General features: G+C 41.7%; 1 protein-coding gene across 5 annotated transcripts in view; it reads left to right on the forward strand.

Moving 5' to 3' along the window:
* Window positions 1-11,130, forward strand: part of LOC117512923 (protein SON) — a 451,527-nt gene extending 440,397 nt beyond the window's left edge. For all 5 annotated transcript variants that reach the window (XM_034173153.1, XM_034173176.1, XM_034173169.1 and 2 more), the window contains one exon: window positions 10,932-11,130. In XM_034173153.1, coding sequence (XP_034029044.1) covers window positions 10,932-11,009 — 78 coding nt within the window. In that variant the 3' untranslated portion in view covers window positions 11,010-11,130. The remainder of the gene's footprint in view (window positions 1-10,931) is intronic.
* Window positions 11,131-17,665: the final 6,535 nt, after the last annotated feature.

Consider the following 17,665-nt stretch of genomic DNA (forward strand, 5'->3'; position numbering starts at 1 on the left):
ATGACAACAAGGCAGATCTGGCCAGGTTTCTCTCTGAAGTTATGATAACCAAAGGCAGACAGCTTCCAGACCATTGGGAATTGGTCACAGGAGGGGGATTTGGCACTGCAGAAGGTGCAAAGTCAACCAAGAGGAATCACTGAATGCAAACCATGAAGAGGCTGACACCAGACTCTTACTGCACTCCTTCGCACGTCTGTCTCAATGTGTCGAAAAAGTGCTGATGTCCATGTCTTTTCACAATTCCTGTGCTAGTCAGCTGACATACCGGATCAAGACAGCGTCCAGTTTAGAAATGAACGGCACATTCCACTGTTACAGGAGTTTTTGTCATGGAAAGAGGAGCGGAGTTCCGCGCGTCGCGGTGGAGCCGCATGGTGCAAAGCAACGCCGTGATGAAGCCTCACAGGACATGTTTGGGCATGTCCAGCCCATGCTCAATTTCTCAGAGCATGAGAAATTGCTCCGAGAAATTTCTCGGAGCAATTTCTCGGAGCAGGTGAAATTGCTGATTTCACCTGCTGAAATCAGCAATTTCAGCAGGTGAAATTGGATCCATCTTTTGGTGGATCCAAATCAGCAATTTGGATCCACCAAATTGCTGATTTGGTGGATCCAAAAGATGGTGGATCCACCTGAATGGATGGATCCACCATCCATTCAGGTCCTGAGAGACCAACACGGAGGTGGTTTTGTGCCGCGTAATGAACAGCTCCGTGGCGCGTCCCTCCGCTTTTCTTTCCATGAAAAAAACTCCTGTAACAGTGGAATGTGCCGAAAAAGTGCTGAAGTGCGCCTTCTGCCTTTTTGTGAAAGTCAGACGACGTCCCGGATCAACAAAGCCTTCACGTTGGAAATGATCTGGTTGTTTCAGCGGGGTGTGAGCTTGTCGAACGGCGCTTGGAGCGCGGCGCGCTCTCAGACGCTGTGGGCCGTCCTTAAAGCGGCAGTAACACTCCTTAATCTGTGTAATCCCCACAAAATCGTCCCTGAAAACCATATTAATTTTCCGAACGGTGTCCACCTGGAGGTCTCTCACAGTTTCTGGAAAAAAATTGATGCAGCAAAGCTCCAAATCGTTCAGAGATTTATTCACAATAAAAAAACGACAAGAGGGGTGGACCAGTGCTCACACAAAGCCTGCTCACAGGCGAATGACGCAACCGACAGGCGTGAAAAAACTCACGCATGCGCACGAAGGTTCAAGCTTGGCTGATGCAATCACACGTGATTCAAATCCATATGGTTTTTGAAAAAAATAAAAAGGTCGGATACTTTTCTCACAGACCTCGTGTATATATATATATATATATATATATATATATATATATATATATATATATATATATATACACACACACACACAGTGGGGAAAATAAGTATTTGATCCCCTGTCAGTTTTGCAGGTTTTCCCACCTATAAGGAATGGAGAGGTCTGTAATTTTTATCGTAAGTACACTTCAACTGTGAGAGACAGAATCTCAAAAAAAAAAAAATCCAGTACATCACAACGCATTAAATTATTGGTTGCCCTTAATTGTGTCTTTAGGAAGTAAAAGATGTCTTACCTTTAACCTTTATGTATCTTGCCAGCTTTTTCTGTCTTGTCATAAATGGTGAAAATACAAAGTTTTCAGACAGCAAATCTTCAAACTGTACTGGGTTGTACACCAAAGCAGTTATATTTTACAGATACAATATAATGTTATGTTGAATCTAATAACTTCTTTGGTTGAATGTATTCAGAAAGGAAGGTAAACTGGGTAGTACAGGACAGTCAGGTGCTTAACAGTTGAGAAACCACATGGTACAACACTGTATGGTCTTACATAAAAGGCTATTTCTTACATAAAAGGCTATTTTGGGGGTAAAAAAAATGGTATCAGTTTGTTCCCCATGTCACGAGTATTCAAAATATATATAGTTTTTAGGGCTACATATTATAGTTTGGGAGTTTATCCCGGACAGACAGACAGACAGATTTATGTATGTAGATACAAATAATGAATGTTTATGAGTTAAATTGTATGAATATTTCATGATTTGAAAGCTGGAACATACCATTCAACTTGGCTTTGCTTCGTTGAATGGTATGTTCCAGCTTACACTGAATTAAATATTCGTTCCATTGAAAGAATGTACAAACATTCATTATTTGTTTTATATAAAGGCTAAAATAGATCCTTGTCATTTGATATTTTATTAATTTATAAACAACAGAAAAGGGACTTACATTTTGGTGTTCCACTGCTGGTGAAGTCCAAATTGTGACGTGTAGCCCAGTGATGCTGTGCACTGACTTTGCACTTCCATAAAAAAAGACTGTGTAGTTCCTCAGTCCAGCCAAAAATCAAATAAAATCAAATCAATTTTATTTATATAGCGCCAAATCACAACAAACAGTTGCCCCAAGGCGCTTTATATTGTAAGGCAAAGCCATACAATAATTATGGAAAAACATCAACGGTCAAAACGACCCCCTGTGAGCAAGCACTTGGCGACAGTGGGAAGGAAAAACTCCCTTTTAACAGGAAGAAACCTCCAGCAGAACCAGGCTCAGGGAGGGGCAGTCTTCTGCTGGGACTGGTTGGGGCTGAGGGAGAGAACCAGGAAAAAGACATGCTGTGGAGGGGAGCAGAGCAAATCACATCAGCTTTTCATGTGAACAGCTCTTCATGCATCCAGACGACTTACAGTGGAGTGGATTTGTGTGTGTGTGTGTGTGTGTGTGTGTGTGTGTGTGTGTGTGTGTGTGTGTGTGTGTGTGTGTGTGTGTGTGTGTGTGTGTGTGTGTGTGTGTGCAGCGTCAGTTAGCTCAATGAAATTATCGTGTTGTTGCCCCCCCGAGTGTGCACACACGCAACCGGGTCGGTCGACTGTGTACGTCGTCAGTGCAGCGAAAAAAAAATGTCACATCAGAAATGAATCCAGCTTTTCTTTCCAACTTCCTGCCAACAGCCTCCAGCCGTTATATAAACTAGGACTTTAAGCAGTCATGGACAGGCCCTCGTGTCCCCGCACCACCACCTCCCCGGGACAGCACAGTTTCTGTTCGGGGCCCAACAAGTCATCACACATATGAAGTTTGAACCTAATTGACTATCAAACAGATATCATGACTTGATGTTCCATGGTGAAGTCAAATAGCAAGAATGTGTGGGAACCAGGCCGACATGGCAAAAATGGCCATAATCTAGACGCAGTTGGGAGGGAAAGAGGCGTGTAGAATGTGAGTGGATCCTGTACAGACTGCCTCATCCAAACCTGCACAATCGGATCCACAGTGTATTTAGACAACAGTTAGACAACAAAGACTGTTGTCAGACGGCCATAAAAGGCGCTGAAGACTGCCCGATGTCCAAACATCTGGATGACAAACATAGGACCGGCATGGGAGGGAGCACTGTGTCCCCCCTTGCACAGTCCCTGCCGTGCTTGACATTGGAGGACAGCCAGCGTATGGACTGGATTCAGGCCATATGTGTCACTCACTCACTCCCATGCAATCACATCGTCGCTCATCCTCTGCTTCCCAAGCGCTACTGACCTCACGTGTGTCTGCGTGCATAAAACAGGTGCTGAAATGATGACATGATTGCTCAGTCAGTGTGTGAATGAGTCACTACGCATGCACAGATGCGTGCTGTTGTCAGCCACTGGACACTGTTTGCTCCTAAAACTTTGCTGCGTACAGGCAGTGGGCCAAGCTTTCCCATGCACACAGGATTTCTCAGATGTAGGCTTTCCAGTGAACTTGACTTTATTGTGTTTTTGCTCACTTCAGCAGCACAGCGCAACTCTGTACACTTTGATGTACAGAGTTGTATTATCACATGGGATTTATTTTTGCCGTGGTTGTTTGCAGCACACAGCAGCCAGGTGAGAGGCTTTTCACCACAGGTTGTGATCCCTCGCTTCTGTCTGCCCTGTGCTATGAAACGCTCCTGCGGCCATGCTGGAGGTGAGATTCACTTGCAACCTTCCAAACCTTGCCAGCCTGAGAGTACCTTGAGTATTCTTATAATGATTGATTGATCTCTATTAGATGATACTATGTATATATGCACTTTATATAACAGCTGTCATTTGATTGGTGCTTCATATGTCACATGACATGGATTATTCATCCTGTTTGTGCTGTGTTGCATTTAGCGTGCAGGGTTCTCCCCAGACAATGGAACAACAGCGCCGTGCCATCATAGTGTTTTCACAGCGCCGTTATATTGTTCTCTGCTCTCAGGTAGTTTTCCAGCCAGGCTGTTTATGCTGAACTGCCGGCTCGCCCCTCCACCACCGGCAGAGGGCCGAGCAGAACAGTGCTGCAGCTCAGAGAGAGAGAGAGAGCGCACACATTGAAAAAACAACTCAATAGCGCCAGAAATTCATTTATAGGCTTTATTTTACAGTTGAAAGCCTTCATGTTTCCAAAGTTTGCTCAAATATAGTGTGAGAGTGAAGAATGTCTTATTCCCTCACAGAAAGAGAGAGAGAGAGAGAGAGAGAGAGAGAGAGAGAGAGAGAGACAGAGACAGAGACAGAGACAGAGAGACAGAGAGAGGGAGAGGAGAGGAGGACAAAGTGTGAACAGCAGACGCTACACGCTGTAAAAAAGCAGAGAAGCAATTTTAATCAATGATCATCTTCACCACACAGCTTCAGTGAAACATTGGCTACGTTTACATGCTGTTAATATTCGGGATAAAGTCAATATTCCGGTTTCTGAATCATTAGGAATAACCCGTTTACATGCTTAAGCAGACAGAGTTACTCCTGTATACATGATCATTGGTATCATTTGGAATATCCCCATCTAAACTGCGACGCACATCTTCCACCGGTGCTTGATTTGGTCTGGCGTTCATGCAAATCCTGCTTCGCGTAACTTTTTGGCCACCTTCTTGTAAATGTCGCTATCATTATATTCATGTCTTTCACGATACTAATGAAGTACTCGGTTTCTTCCTCGCTCCAAAAGTGTGGTGCAGTGCTGCCGTGTCTGGATTTCCCCAAGCTTGTTTACCTCTGCTTCTGTGGTGTCCGGTGGGTTGCGCGCACCGCATACAAGTAGTTGCCGTACTCAAAAGACCAAGATTCCTTGCGGATAGGACATGCGCAGAACACAAAATAATGTTCCTTTCTATGGGGATAGTCTGATGCACGTTTATATGACCTGATATTCGTGTTAGAAAAAGAGTAACCCAGGGGTCATATTCGAGTTTTTAAAAATCAGAATATGTGCATATTCGGGTTTTTGCGGGTGTTTACATGGCCGTGCGCAACCGGGTTATTCCTAATATTCCGGTTATGAAAGGGTTATGAAAGGGTTATTGGCTGCATGTAAACGTAGTCAGTAAAGTGTGAAAAACTGATTCAGAAAGTTTTTCTTCCAGAATTTCATCATTAAAAGAACAGATTTACTCCTTTACTTTTTATTGTTTTTTTTATGCACCAATGACACCAGATCAAATTACTTGTATGTGAGAACTTACTTGGCAATAAAATCGATTCTGATTTAACAGTCATATCAGTCCAGATTTAGCTCTTGTTCAAACAAGACAATTGGGGGTTACATTGTTTTTTTAATAAGTATGCAATCCCACTCAAAAATGTTGAAAAAAAGCTAAATTATCAGCATGACAAAAACTCTGCCTGTCTGACTGGATTAAAGGTACATTGTGTCATTTTTAAAGAAGAGAGCAAATGCTATGTCCATCAAATACTAATGCGTTTTTAAACTTTTCAGTGTTATTTTCTTAACTTAGACAGAAAAATACAAAAAAGAACTTTGATATTATAACATAAGTGTAATTTTTTTTGTCTATTATTCTTGCTTTCAATGCATCTAAAACCAGTGAACATGACTCACAACGCATTGCCTCGGGCGATAATTGCCAACAGCACCGCTATACTAAAAATTTCTGGGGAGAACCCTGGAGTGCAATTTGATTCCATTTACAGTGCAAATTTGGTTCCATATGTTGTGTACCATTGCATGCTGAAACCACCACCCAGTAGTGGGGGTGGCGTTTAGCTAAACATGGCGAACTTTGTTTTGCTGATGGACGATGATTTGAAGGAACTAATTGATGGTGCTATTTCTTGTAACACACACACAAATAACAAATTTGCTATGCTGTAAGCCATCTGGAGGCATGAAGAGCTGTTGAGATGAAAAGCTGGGCTAATTTCTGACATGATTTTTTGCTGGACTGGGGAAGTACACAAAGCCTTTTTTTTGGGAAGTGCATGAAGTCAGTGCATGACATCACAGACTACATCTTCAGAATTATTTTGGAACTATCTAACTGTTTTTCCAAGTTCACTGAGAACAATTTTGGACTCCTATTTAAAGTTTGTGTTGGACTGTTGATGTCAAAGGACCAGTGATGAACATGAAAATGTAAGTCTCTTTTCTGTTGTTTATTAATGAATAAAATATCAAATGGCAAGGATCTATTTTAGCCGTTATATAAAACAAATAATGTTTTTATTCTTTCAGTGGTATGAATATTTAATTCGGTGAAAGCTGGAGCGTACTATTCCAGCAGAACATTCCAGCTTTCACCTTATGAAATATTCATACCATTGAACTCATAAACATTTATTATTTGTATACTATTTTATGAACCAGGATGGATGGGTTTTTATCTCCCTTTATTATTTATTACATAAATCAAATCAATGTTATTTATATAGTGCCAAATCACAACAAACAGTTGCCCCAAGGCGCTTTATATTGTAAGGCAAAAGCCATACAATAATTACAGAAAAACCCCAACGGTCAAAACGACCCCCTGTGAGCAAGCACTTGGCGACAGTGGGAAGGAAAAACTCCCTTTTAACAGGAAGAAACCTCCAGCAGAACCAGGCTCAGGGAGGGGCAGTCTTCTGCTGGGACTGGTTGGGGCTGAGGGGAGAGAATCAGGAAAAAGACATGCTGTGCTGCAACTTGGCTAAATTGGAGAACATAACAAAGAAGGAATCATATCCTTAAACCTATTTACAGCGCTTTCCGAAAGACTTCTACTGTAATGAAACATATTCCCCACTGCTGGGTAGTCCATTAAAGTAAATGTAAATGTTATTAAGAAATGATCAGACAGAAGGGGGTTTTCAGGGAATACTGTTAATTCTTCAATTTCCATACCATAAGTCAGAACAAGATCTAAAGTATGGTTAAAGTGGTGGGTGGACTCATTTACATTTTGAGCGAAGCCAGTTGAGTCTAATAATAGATTAAATGCAGTGTTGAGGCTGTCATTCTCAGCATCTATGTGGATGTTAAAATCACCCACTATAATTATCTTATCTGAGCTAAGCACTAAGTCAGACAAAAGGTCTGAAAATTCACAGAGAAACTCACAGTAACGACCAGGTGGACGATAGATAACAACAAATAAAACTGTTTTTTGGGACTTCCAGTTTGGATGGACAAGACTAAGAGTCAAGCTTTCAAATGAATTAAAGCTCTGTCTGGGTTTTTGATTAATTAATAAGCTGGAGTGAAAGATTGCTGCTAATCCTCCCCCTCGGCCCGTGCTACGAGCATTCTGACAGTTAGTGTGACTCGGGGGTGTTGACTCATTTAAACTAACATATTCAACCTGCTGTAAATAAATTATAGCAGGAAATAAATTGTTTTTTTTTACTTTTTAAATTTTGTGCTCATAACGTCCGCCAAGCACGTAATAAAATTATCAGTGTTTATTTATTTATTTGTCTGTCTGTATATTAGCAGGATTATGTCAAAACTACTTCTTGGATTTTGATGATAGATATTAGACCATGAAAGACTCCATTAGATTTTGGAGGTGGTCCGGATTCGGATCCGGATTCTCGATCAAGATTTCACTTTGTATAGGCTTTGAAGGATTATGTTAAAACTACTTCAAGGATTATCAACAGATTTACACCACAAATAGATATTAGGGCATGGAAGACTCCACTGAATTTTGGAGGTGATCTGAATTGGCAAACGGCAGAAATCTCTGATTGCTCTTTTTTAATTTGTTTTTACAATTATCTCTATGTGCAGTTGTATGCAAAAGTTTGATCATTCATGCAGAGGAACAAGTACAACATTCTGGAATGGCCATCTCAGTCCCAAGACCTGAATATTATTGAAAATATGTGGTGTGATTTTAAGCAGGCTGTCTATGCTCAGAAACCAACAAACCTGAGATATTTTGTAACGAAGAATGGTCCAAAATACTTTCAACCAAAAGCCAGACTCTCTTTGGAAACTATAGGAAGCATTTAGAGGCTGTTATTTCTGCAAAAGGAGGATCTACTAAATATTGATATATTTTTTTTCTGTTGGGGTGCCCAAATTTATACACCTTCATTTAACTTCATTTCACTTCTCAAACTGAAATTGCTGATCCAAACAACCAATGATTTATAAACGAAAATCATGGAAATCATCAGGGGTGCCCAAACCTTTACATACAACTGCACATAGTTGAGTCGGTTTGCTGTTTCTTCCTTAAGATGAAGGAAAAAAAATGTCTAATTGTAAGTTTTAGTTTCATCTGATATTGGCATGAATGCATGGGGTGAGACATTGGCAGGGAAAAGAGTGGAGGAGAAGAAATGGAATATGCCTTATATGAGCATGCTGAATCCCTGCGACCCATCCCGGATAAGCGGTTGAAGATGATTGAGTGAGTTAGAAAGAATACTGAATGTAGTGAGTTTGGTTCAATAAGAAGTGAGAGGATCAGAAGTACAGCCAATGTAACAGAGCTGCCAAAGGAAAGTTCAATCCAAGCTGGATAAACTGTACAATTTGTTGTGGGCGTGCCCTGTTAGTCTCTGTCGATTCTGTTCCGGGAATTTAGGGGTTTCTCTAGGTTTCTTTTTGGTGTTGTGGGTCAGGTGCATGTCAGTGTTGTGCACACCCTTCTCATCACATGTCTGTGTTAATTCATATGTCCGCTGCCTTGTGTGTCATGGCTGGAGACCTCGTGTATATATATATATATATATATATATATATATATATATATATACGAGGTCTGTTAGAAAAGTATCCGACCTTTTTATTTTTTGCAAAAACCATATGGATTTGAATCACGTGTGCTTGCATGAGCCAACCTTGAACCTTCGTGCGCATGCGTGAATTTTTTCACGCCTGCCGATTGCGTCATTTTCTGGTAAGCAGCCTTTGTGTGAGGATCGGTGTAGTCTCTCATCGTTTTTTCTTTGCAAGGAAAATGGCGGAACGACTGGAGCAGCACGACTGCATCAAATTTTGCCAGAAACTGGGCGACAGCCAGGTGGAAACCATTCGGATTATTCAGACGGCTTTCGGTGACGATGCTATGGGCATCACACAGATTAAGGAGCGGTACAACCAGTTTAAAGACGTCTGCACAACGGTGGAGAGCAAGCCACACTCCGGTCGGCCATCAACATGCTGAAATGACCAGATCATTTCCAAAGTGAACGCTGTGGTGATGCGGGACCGTCGTGTGACTATCCGAGAAATTGCGGAAATGGTGGACATCAGCACTTTTTCAGCACATTCCACTGTGACAGAAGATTTGGCCATGAAAAGAGTTGCAGTGAAATTCATGCCGATGGCTTCGGCATGAAGCTGATGGCGGAGCAAAAGCGCCACCGTGTTGAAGTCTCACAGGACATGATGTGACACGCCCAGCTCTTCCACAATTTCTCGGATAGTCACACGACTGAAAAGCCACCGAAAGCCATCTGAATCTTCCGAATGGTGGAAGAGGTGGGCATCATGTTTCAGAGTCCAGCATGTCCTGTGAGAATTCCTGAGTTGAATTGAGGGTTGCACCAGCAACCCTCAATTCAGCAACCCTCAATTCAGCTATATCATTTTATTTATTTATTGTTCAACATGCATATTTAATTTCACATCTTTAAGAGTTCTTTAATGTAATAGCTGTCTGCTCTATGTACATCTGATCCTGTCAGATTGTAGAAGCAAAGCAGAGTGGATCCTGGTTAGTACTTGGTGGGAGTTCACAAATGAAGACCAGGGGCTGTGTGTGTTATTCTGGGTAGAAATTAAATTGGGTCAGGAAGAGCATCCAGTGTAAAAATTGTGTGAAATTTTGATGTGGACCTGTACTGGGTCAGCTGTGAAGACCCTGTACAGATGGGGGCAACCAAATAAAACAACAATAGCACTTTAATATTATTTTAAATTGTGTGTAATAGTTTATAGTTTGAGTTTTTTGGCCACCCCAGTTGCTCGGGTTTGCCACAGCAGAGCAGATTTAACACCTTTCACACTCGATGCCCTTAATACTGCAGCTCCAGTTCTGCAAGTAGAAATGTGCAGTTCCCGGTGTTTCTTAGCAGTCTCCCAGCCAAGTACTAATCAGCACCTACTGTGTTTAACTTCTGAGATTTTGACATGGTCAGGTGTACACAGAGCAGACTGGCTGCATTCATAATACTGTATGACTGTACTGACTATACTGTATCTATCATGAAATTGTGACGGACCCTTACACTTGTTAGGAAAATTACCTAAAAACACTGACACAGACAACAAATGAGACATCAGAGGAAACGGGTTTCAGTTTCTAAGATCTTTATTTCATGCCACAGTCCCAAGGTGTTCCAAAGTCCAATCAATGAAATCATTTGATAGTATAAGACAGTCACTCTCAAAGTCCATTGCAGATCATCAATCATACACTGATGAAACATTGTCTCGCTTCATCATATAGCATCAAATAGACAATCAGACAAATAGTTCTTTCCTTCTTGCTCATCATGTACTGATGAACGCCTCATCAAACTTATCTGGGCCCGTTGTACACTTCTTCTTCCATGGTATTGTTCAATCAATTATTAAGACAATTATAATGCTACATATGTTTTACAGAGCTTTACAAAAACATTAACTTTTATAACACTTGTTATATTGACCTGTTTTATTTTCTTCCTAGGTTCCTGCTGATGGACCAGGACTTTACACTGGCCCCGTGTTCACTGCCGCTTCAACTGGTCCATTGTTCTCCACCTAAATATGAACACACTCCTGGGACTGACAAATCCTTTACAGTGGAATTATTGCTGTTTTTTCATTTAAAGCAAAAGTCTACTTATTATAACCAGAGTCACATTAAAACATTGCTAGCAATCAACCTCCTGAATGCTGTAATCAGTTGTCTTTTTTCATTTAAAGATATTTAAGAATTAATGAATGTCGGTCAGCAGGGTAGTAGCTCACCTAGAAAGAACAAAAATAAGCTGTCAAAACCTGCCTCAAAATAGGAAAGAAATAATGTTGAGCACATTAGTTATAGAATAATGCCTGAAGAAATATGTCCAACTCTGTGTATTTTTCAAATATAATGGTATATATAAATCTTGCTGCAGTCTTAAGCCTGGGTCCCACCAAATAATGAAGGATGAGTAATGAGCCACGCAGCATGTTTTCTTTGCTACGAGAGGGTTTATTCAACTATTGTGGGAGAATAGTGGCTCTGAGAGGCATTATCTTCAGTTAACGTGGCTCCTTTGTGAGCGTGGTGCTAATTTCAAGATGTTCAAAATTTAGCAACAACAGTGTGGGGCAGTTTGTGTACGAGGTTTTAGAGCAGGGGTAGGCAACCTGTTCCAGAAAGAGCCATGAGGGTGCAGGTTTTCTTTGCAGCCACTGACTCCACCAGGTGATTTTACTGATTAATATCACTTTGAGCAGATGGAATCAGTTAATCAGTGAAATCACCTGGTGGAGTCAGTGGCTGCAAAGAAAACCTGCACCCTCATGGCTCTTTCTGGAACAGGTTGCCTACCCCTGTTTTAGAGGCATGTGTGGTGCTTACAGGGCTCTATGCAGGACCTGAGAGGCTATTTTTGGAGCGGCTGCCCTCTTGCGCACACAATTCCACCTGCTCTGTGCGCTGGACACTGCATATAAAATAATTATTCTGTAGGATTAATCATTTTCTGCCAAACCTTGGATGCTGAAAACACCTCTAATCGCTTCTGAAATCACAGAGGACTGTTTCATCTGGATGCTTTTTTCCTCTTTCCTGCTCCATGAGGAATTTATTTTGAACAGCTTAAGGTAACTATTTTTAATGTTTTATAGCTTGATAAAACAGTTCCTAGCTGTAAAAGTACATCTATGGTTGATTTAATATCTTGTTAATGGATCACCATGAGCTCCGCTGTGTGCTCCAGTGACTCATCATGCTCCAAACCAGCATTTAGGCAGAACGTCAGCTCACAAAAGAGTGATTTTTCAGTAAATAATGGACAAACAAAGTTAAAATTTGGATGACTGTGTGAAAGTGGCTGTGCCTTTAAAGCCGTGGAAGAAATAACTCCAGTGAATCAGCGCAGAGCTGTGCAGCAACACAGAACGAGAGCACGCAAAAGAACAATTTTGAAGACATAACAGAAAGTTAAAAGTTGTGTCACGGTGACTTGTAAGCCACGGAACAAATAAAGAATTTTTTTTTTTAAAGTGATCTGCATGAGTTGCGGCAGCAGGTGTATATAATTAAAGTGGCGACCTCATTGTGTAAGCAGAATGGCAGTGTGCATGCAAAAGAGCAGTTTTGCAGAAATAAATGCACAAACACAAAGTTAAAAGTGGGATCACGGTGTGAAAATGACTGTGTTTAAAGCCAGGAAACAATAAAGCCAACAAGCCACGGACGGAAAGGAAGCCAGTGAAAAGGAGCACAGAGGCGGCTGTGCAGGAATGGAGAACAGCAGGCACATGCAAAAGAGCAATTTTGCAGAAATAAATGGATGAACACAAAGTTTAAAGTAGGATCATGATGTGTGTGTTTAAAGCCAGGGAAAAAATAAAGCCAGCGAGCTGTGGAGCCAGCGAGGAGCACAGAGGTGGCTCTCCAGGAGCCCTTGGTTCAGTTCTAGCTGGTCTGGTGCATTACAGGTGGACAGCAGCCTGGCGCACAGTGCACAACCACAGGTCTGTACCGGAGCGTCTATTTTTGGACTGCGTTTAAACAATGCTGCTGTGAATTGAAAACCCACACTTTAAAGAGACCAGGTGTGGGAGGGCTGGAAGTTTGGACCAAACCCATGGCTAACGCAATGATAATATCGCGTTATCATGGCACTATGTGGCTTAGTGTGGCTGATGTGAGCCATTCGAGGCTCTAATGACAGGTCGGTCGTGACTCACTAGAGACTACTACGTGGCACATGCGGGGTACAAAGAGGCACATAGAGGCGCCTTAGTAGTTGATACGTGATAGATGAAAATGTGGGTCAGTCTTCAAATAATTGCTGACACACCCATGCTTGGCTCATTATTCTTGGCTTATTATTCGGTGGGACCGAGGCTTTAGAGGTTAACTCTGTTCAGTTTCTTTACCCAATGTCATTTGAAGATCTTACACTTAGGTCAGGTCTGAAAGCATGCAGTGGTGCTGTGCGTTACTGCATCAGCCACATTAACCTCTTATACCCTATACCTGTTTCCAGACTTCTGCTCAAAAATGACATGTCCAAAATAAACTCAGAATATATATATCTCAGAAACTACAAGAATTATTTGTATTATCTTGGTATCATAATAAATAAATAAAGTGAGAGTGTAAAGCCTCAGTCACACTGAATAATAATCCATGAATAATGAGCCACATGTGAGTGTTTCAGCAATTATTCGAAGAATGATCCACATTTTAAGCCGTCAGGTATCTGCTATTAAAGCTCCTCTATGTGCCTCTCCGTACCTCACGTGCCACGTATCAGCTTCTAGTAAGCCACGACCGACCTGTCATTTGAGCCCTGTTCAGCCTCCAATGGCTCGTGTCGCTGCATATGATCCATGTCAAGTCACATATGATCCATGTGGGGCCATTATAACGTGACGTTGGTGCACGTTTAGGCATGGGTTTGATCCAAACCTCCAGCCCTCCCACACTTGGTCCCTTTAAAGTGTGGGTTTTCAATTCACAGCATCCATTCAAGATGTCACATTTTATAAACGCAGTCCAAAAAAAGATGCTCCTGCACAGTCTCACCGGTGTGCGCCGTGCACCAGCCTGCTGTTCACCTGTGTTCCAGAGTCATTAAATGTGCTCCTCTCTGGCTTTATTTCTTCCTCAGCTCACAAGTGATCCAACTTTTAACTTTGTGTTTGTCCATTATTGATTCCAAAATCACTCTTTTGCGCGCTTGTGTTCTGTGTACATGCTCGTCTTCATTTTGACACCGGTGATCCAACATTTACGTAATTATTGTATGGGCTTGCCTTACAATATAAAGCGCCTTGGGGCAACTGTTTGTTGTGATTTGGCGCTATATAAATAAAATTGATTGAATTGATTGATTGATTGATTTAACTTTGTGTTTGTCCGTTATATTGTCTGCAAAATTGCTCTTTTGCGCACTCTCATTCTGCATAAATGCTTGTCTTGAGCGCGAGTCATTGCGTCAGTGAGCACACACATTGAGCTCATCTGATCCATTATAATGATGTTAAATCTATCATAAACATACTTTTACAGCTACTTATAAAAAAAGAAGGAATGAACATGAAACAGTTTTACATGCAACTGTTTTACCGAGCTATTACAACAAAAGCATTACAAATGCTCTTCTTTCGCCACCTCAGTGCACAAAAGAGAGGGAGATAAAAAGGGTCCAAAGTCCTCTGTGATTCCAGAAGGGATTAGAGGTGTTTTCACAACTGCCAAGCTCTGACAGAAAATGATTAATCCGCTACAAAATAATTATTTTATATACAAAGTTTGGCACACTTTATCAGATGGGATTATAGTGCGCGAGAGGGCGGAGCCAAAATAGCCTGTCTGGTCCTCATAGCTGCCAGGTGCTCGGATAATGGGCTTCTAACTGTTGTGTGGGCCGCTGAAGAGGAGGTACTGCTGGCCCACCACCACCAGATGGCGCCCTGCTTGAAGTGCGGGCTTCAAGCACGAGAGGGCGTCATAGCAACCGGGAGTGACAGCTGTTACTCGTCATCAGCATCAGCTGTCACTCATCCACATCACCACCACCTTAAAGGCCGGACTGCAACTCCACCTCCCCGCCGAGAAATCAGCTACCTTGGAGGTAATATTCTCTGCTGTATTTAACACTGACTAATAGTCTGAACTTCTTTGCAGCCATTTTCCTGTGGTGTTGCCTTATCTGTGAGATTGGCGTTTGGTGTGATCAGCGACGGCTTCGCTTCACACCCCAACCAGATAAGTGATTAGACAGGAGCTGCACGAGTGTGTGACTGGAGGTGGAGGTGCTCCCTCCCAAAAGAACACAGACTGTGGGATTACTGAGTGTGCGTACTCACACTCACCTGTGCTGTTTCTGTTCTCTGCCAGCAGTACCAGGTCTGACAGCTGGAGACGGTGACCACCTGGGGACCCAGGACTTGGCGGCTCCGGTGTTCTTCAGATCCGTTGGCGGTGAGGGCCGTGTGGGATCCGGCTCGGTTCTGGACGGGCGTCTCCTATCCTCAAGCCTGCCCACACGTCACCCAACGTGTAATTGACTGTAGTTCCACAGTGATTGTTGTCTGTATTCCTTTGTGCACAATTTACAACACTAACAGCCTCGTTCTCACAACAAACATGCCTCAAATTCTTGTAGTACCTCATACACAAACTGCCCCATGCTATTGTTGCTAAATTTTGAACTTCTTGAAATTTGTGCCACGCTCAGAGATGAACCTCGTTAGCTGAATATTCTGCCTCTAAGAGCCTCTTAGGGCCACTATTCTTCCACGATTGTTGAATAACTGGACTCGTACCAAAACAAACATGCTGGATGGCTCATTACTATCCTTCATTATTCGGTGGGCTTAAGAATCAGTATATATGTTTCTGGGTCAGACTAAATGAAATTGGCACACAACAAAAAATGAAAATTTCATCTGCACCTAAAAATGTACACTTTTAGAGTGAATTGTCCTTTGAAATGATGCAGCTGTAACCCAAAACTTCTAGAAAATCATATTACAACTTCCAATTCTTACCTGCACCTCAAAGCTAATGACAAAAACTGAAACAGAGAAGTTCTGGAGAGGTATGTGTTGAGTAATATTTAGGCAAACTCTCCAAATTGCTGACACCTTTTCCATTGTTAATAACATGAAAGAGGAGTCACAATTCCATACATCGGTATGCTCCTCATATGAGAGGGGGAATAGATGTGTCTTTAGTCTGCACTTGAATGTCTCTACAAAATCTGACTTTTCTCTGCAAGGAGATCATTCCACGAGACAGACACAGGATAAAAGAAGGCCCTGTGGCCTGTTGACTTCTTTTTAATCTTAGGGATACAAAGTAGTCCTGTGTTCTGAGAAGGAACAGCATAAGCTGTTATGTGAGGTGTAATTAGGTCAGCTATGTAGGGATGCGCTGGTCCATGACTAATTTTCTGTTAGTAACAGAACTTTAAAATCTGACCTCACAGAGACAAGAAGTCATTGAAGTGAAGTCCAAAATCAGTGTAATGTGGTTGAACTTTCTGCTTCTTGTCAAAATTCTGGCAGCAGCACTTTAAACCAATTGGAGACCCCTAATGCTGGACTGCGGTAAACCAGAGAATAGGACATACAATAATCCAGTCTAGAGGAGACAAATGCATGGATCAGAGTCTCTGCATGAGCCATAGACAGAATGGGAGGAATACTCGCTATGTTATGAAGTTAGAAGAAAGCAGTCTTGGTGATTTCTCTAATGTGTAGGTCAAAGGACATCATGGGATCAAAAATCACCCTAAGCTTTCTCGCTTTGTCAGTATGGCGCACAGGTGCAGGTCAAACTGATGTCTATGTCTCACTGGACCAACGATCATCAATTCAGTCTTCTCTAAGTTTAAAATTAAATTGCTTGACATTCAACTTTTCACAGAAATAAGTCTTGATGTGTATGAGATTACCAGCAGTTATCCAAGTATCTACAGTGAGGAAAATAAGTATTGGAACACCCTGCGGTTTTGCAAGTTCTCCCAGTTAGAAATCATGGAGGGGTCTGAAATTTTCATCTTAGGTGCATGTCCACTGTGAGAGACATAATCTAAAAATTCTTCTCTGTCTTCAGGTGTCCTTCCTTGTTCCTTTAAACAGGCCATGATACAGCCCCTTTTAAAAAAAACATAATTTGGACCCTGCTATTTTTTCTAATTATAGACCCATTTCTAAGACATCATTTTTATCTAAAATACTTGAAAAGGTGGTCTATACTCAACTACAGTCGCACCTTACTGCATTTGACATAACTGAAAAGTTCCAGTCTGGTTTTAAACCTTTGCACAGCACTGAAACTGCTCTTTTAAAAGTTTTTAATGATCTTCTTTTAATCATGGACACTGGCAGCTCAGCTGTGCTTGTGCTTTTGGATTTAACTGCAGCCTTTGACACTGCTGACCACCAGGTCTTATTATCTCACCTTGAATTGTGTGTTGGATTAAATGGCACAATGCTCAAATGGTTTAAGTCCTATTTGACTGGTCTGTGCTTTTCTGTAAACCTTGGTCCCTTTGCGTCACAGAAAGCCCCTTTGACTTGTGGAGTACCTCAGGGTTCAATTTTAGGGCCAATTTTATTTTTGCTTTATTTGCTTCCTTTAGGATCAATTTTTAAGAAATATAACATTCAGTTTCACTGCTTTGCTGATGATGTGCAGATTTATCTACCTCTGAACCTTAAAACAAACTCATCTGCCATCCTACA

This window comes from Thalassophryne amazonica, chromosome 1 (genome assembly GCF_902500255.1).
Source record: "Thalassophryne amazonica chromosome 1, fThaAma1.1, whole genome shotgun sequence".
NCBI lineage: Eukaryota > Metazoa > Chordata > Actinopteri > Batrachoidiformes > Batrachoididae > Thalassophryne > Thalassophryne amazonica.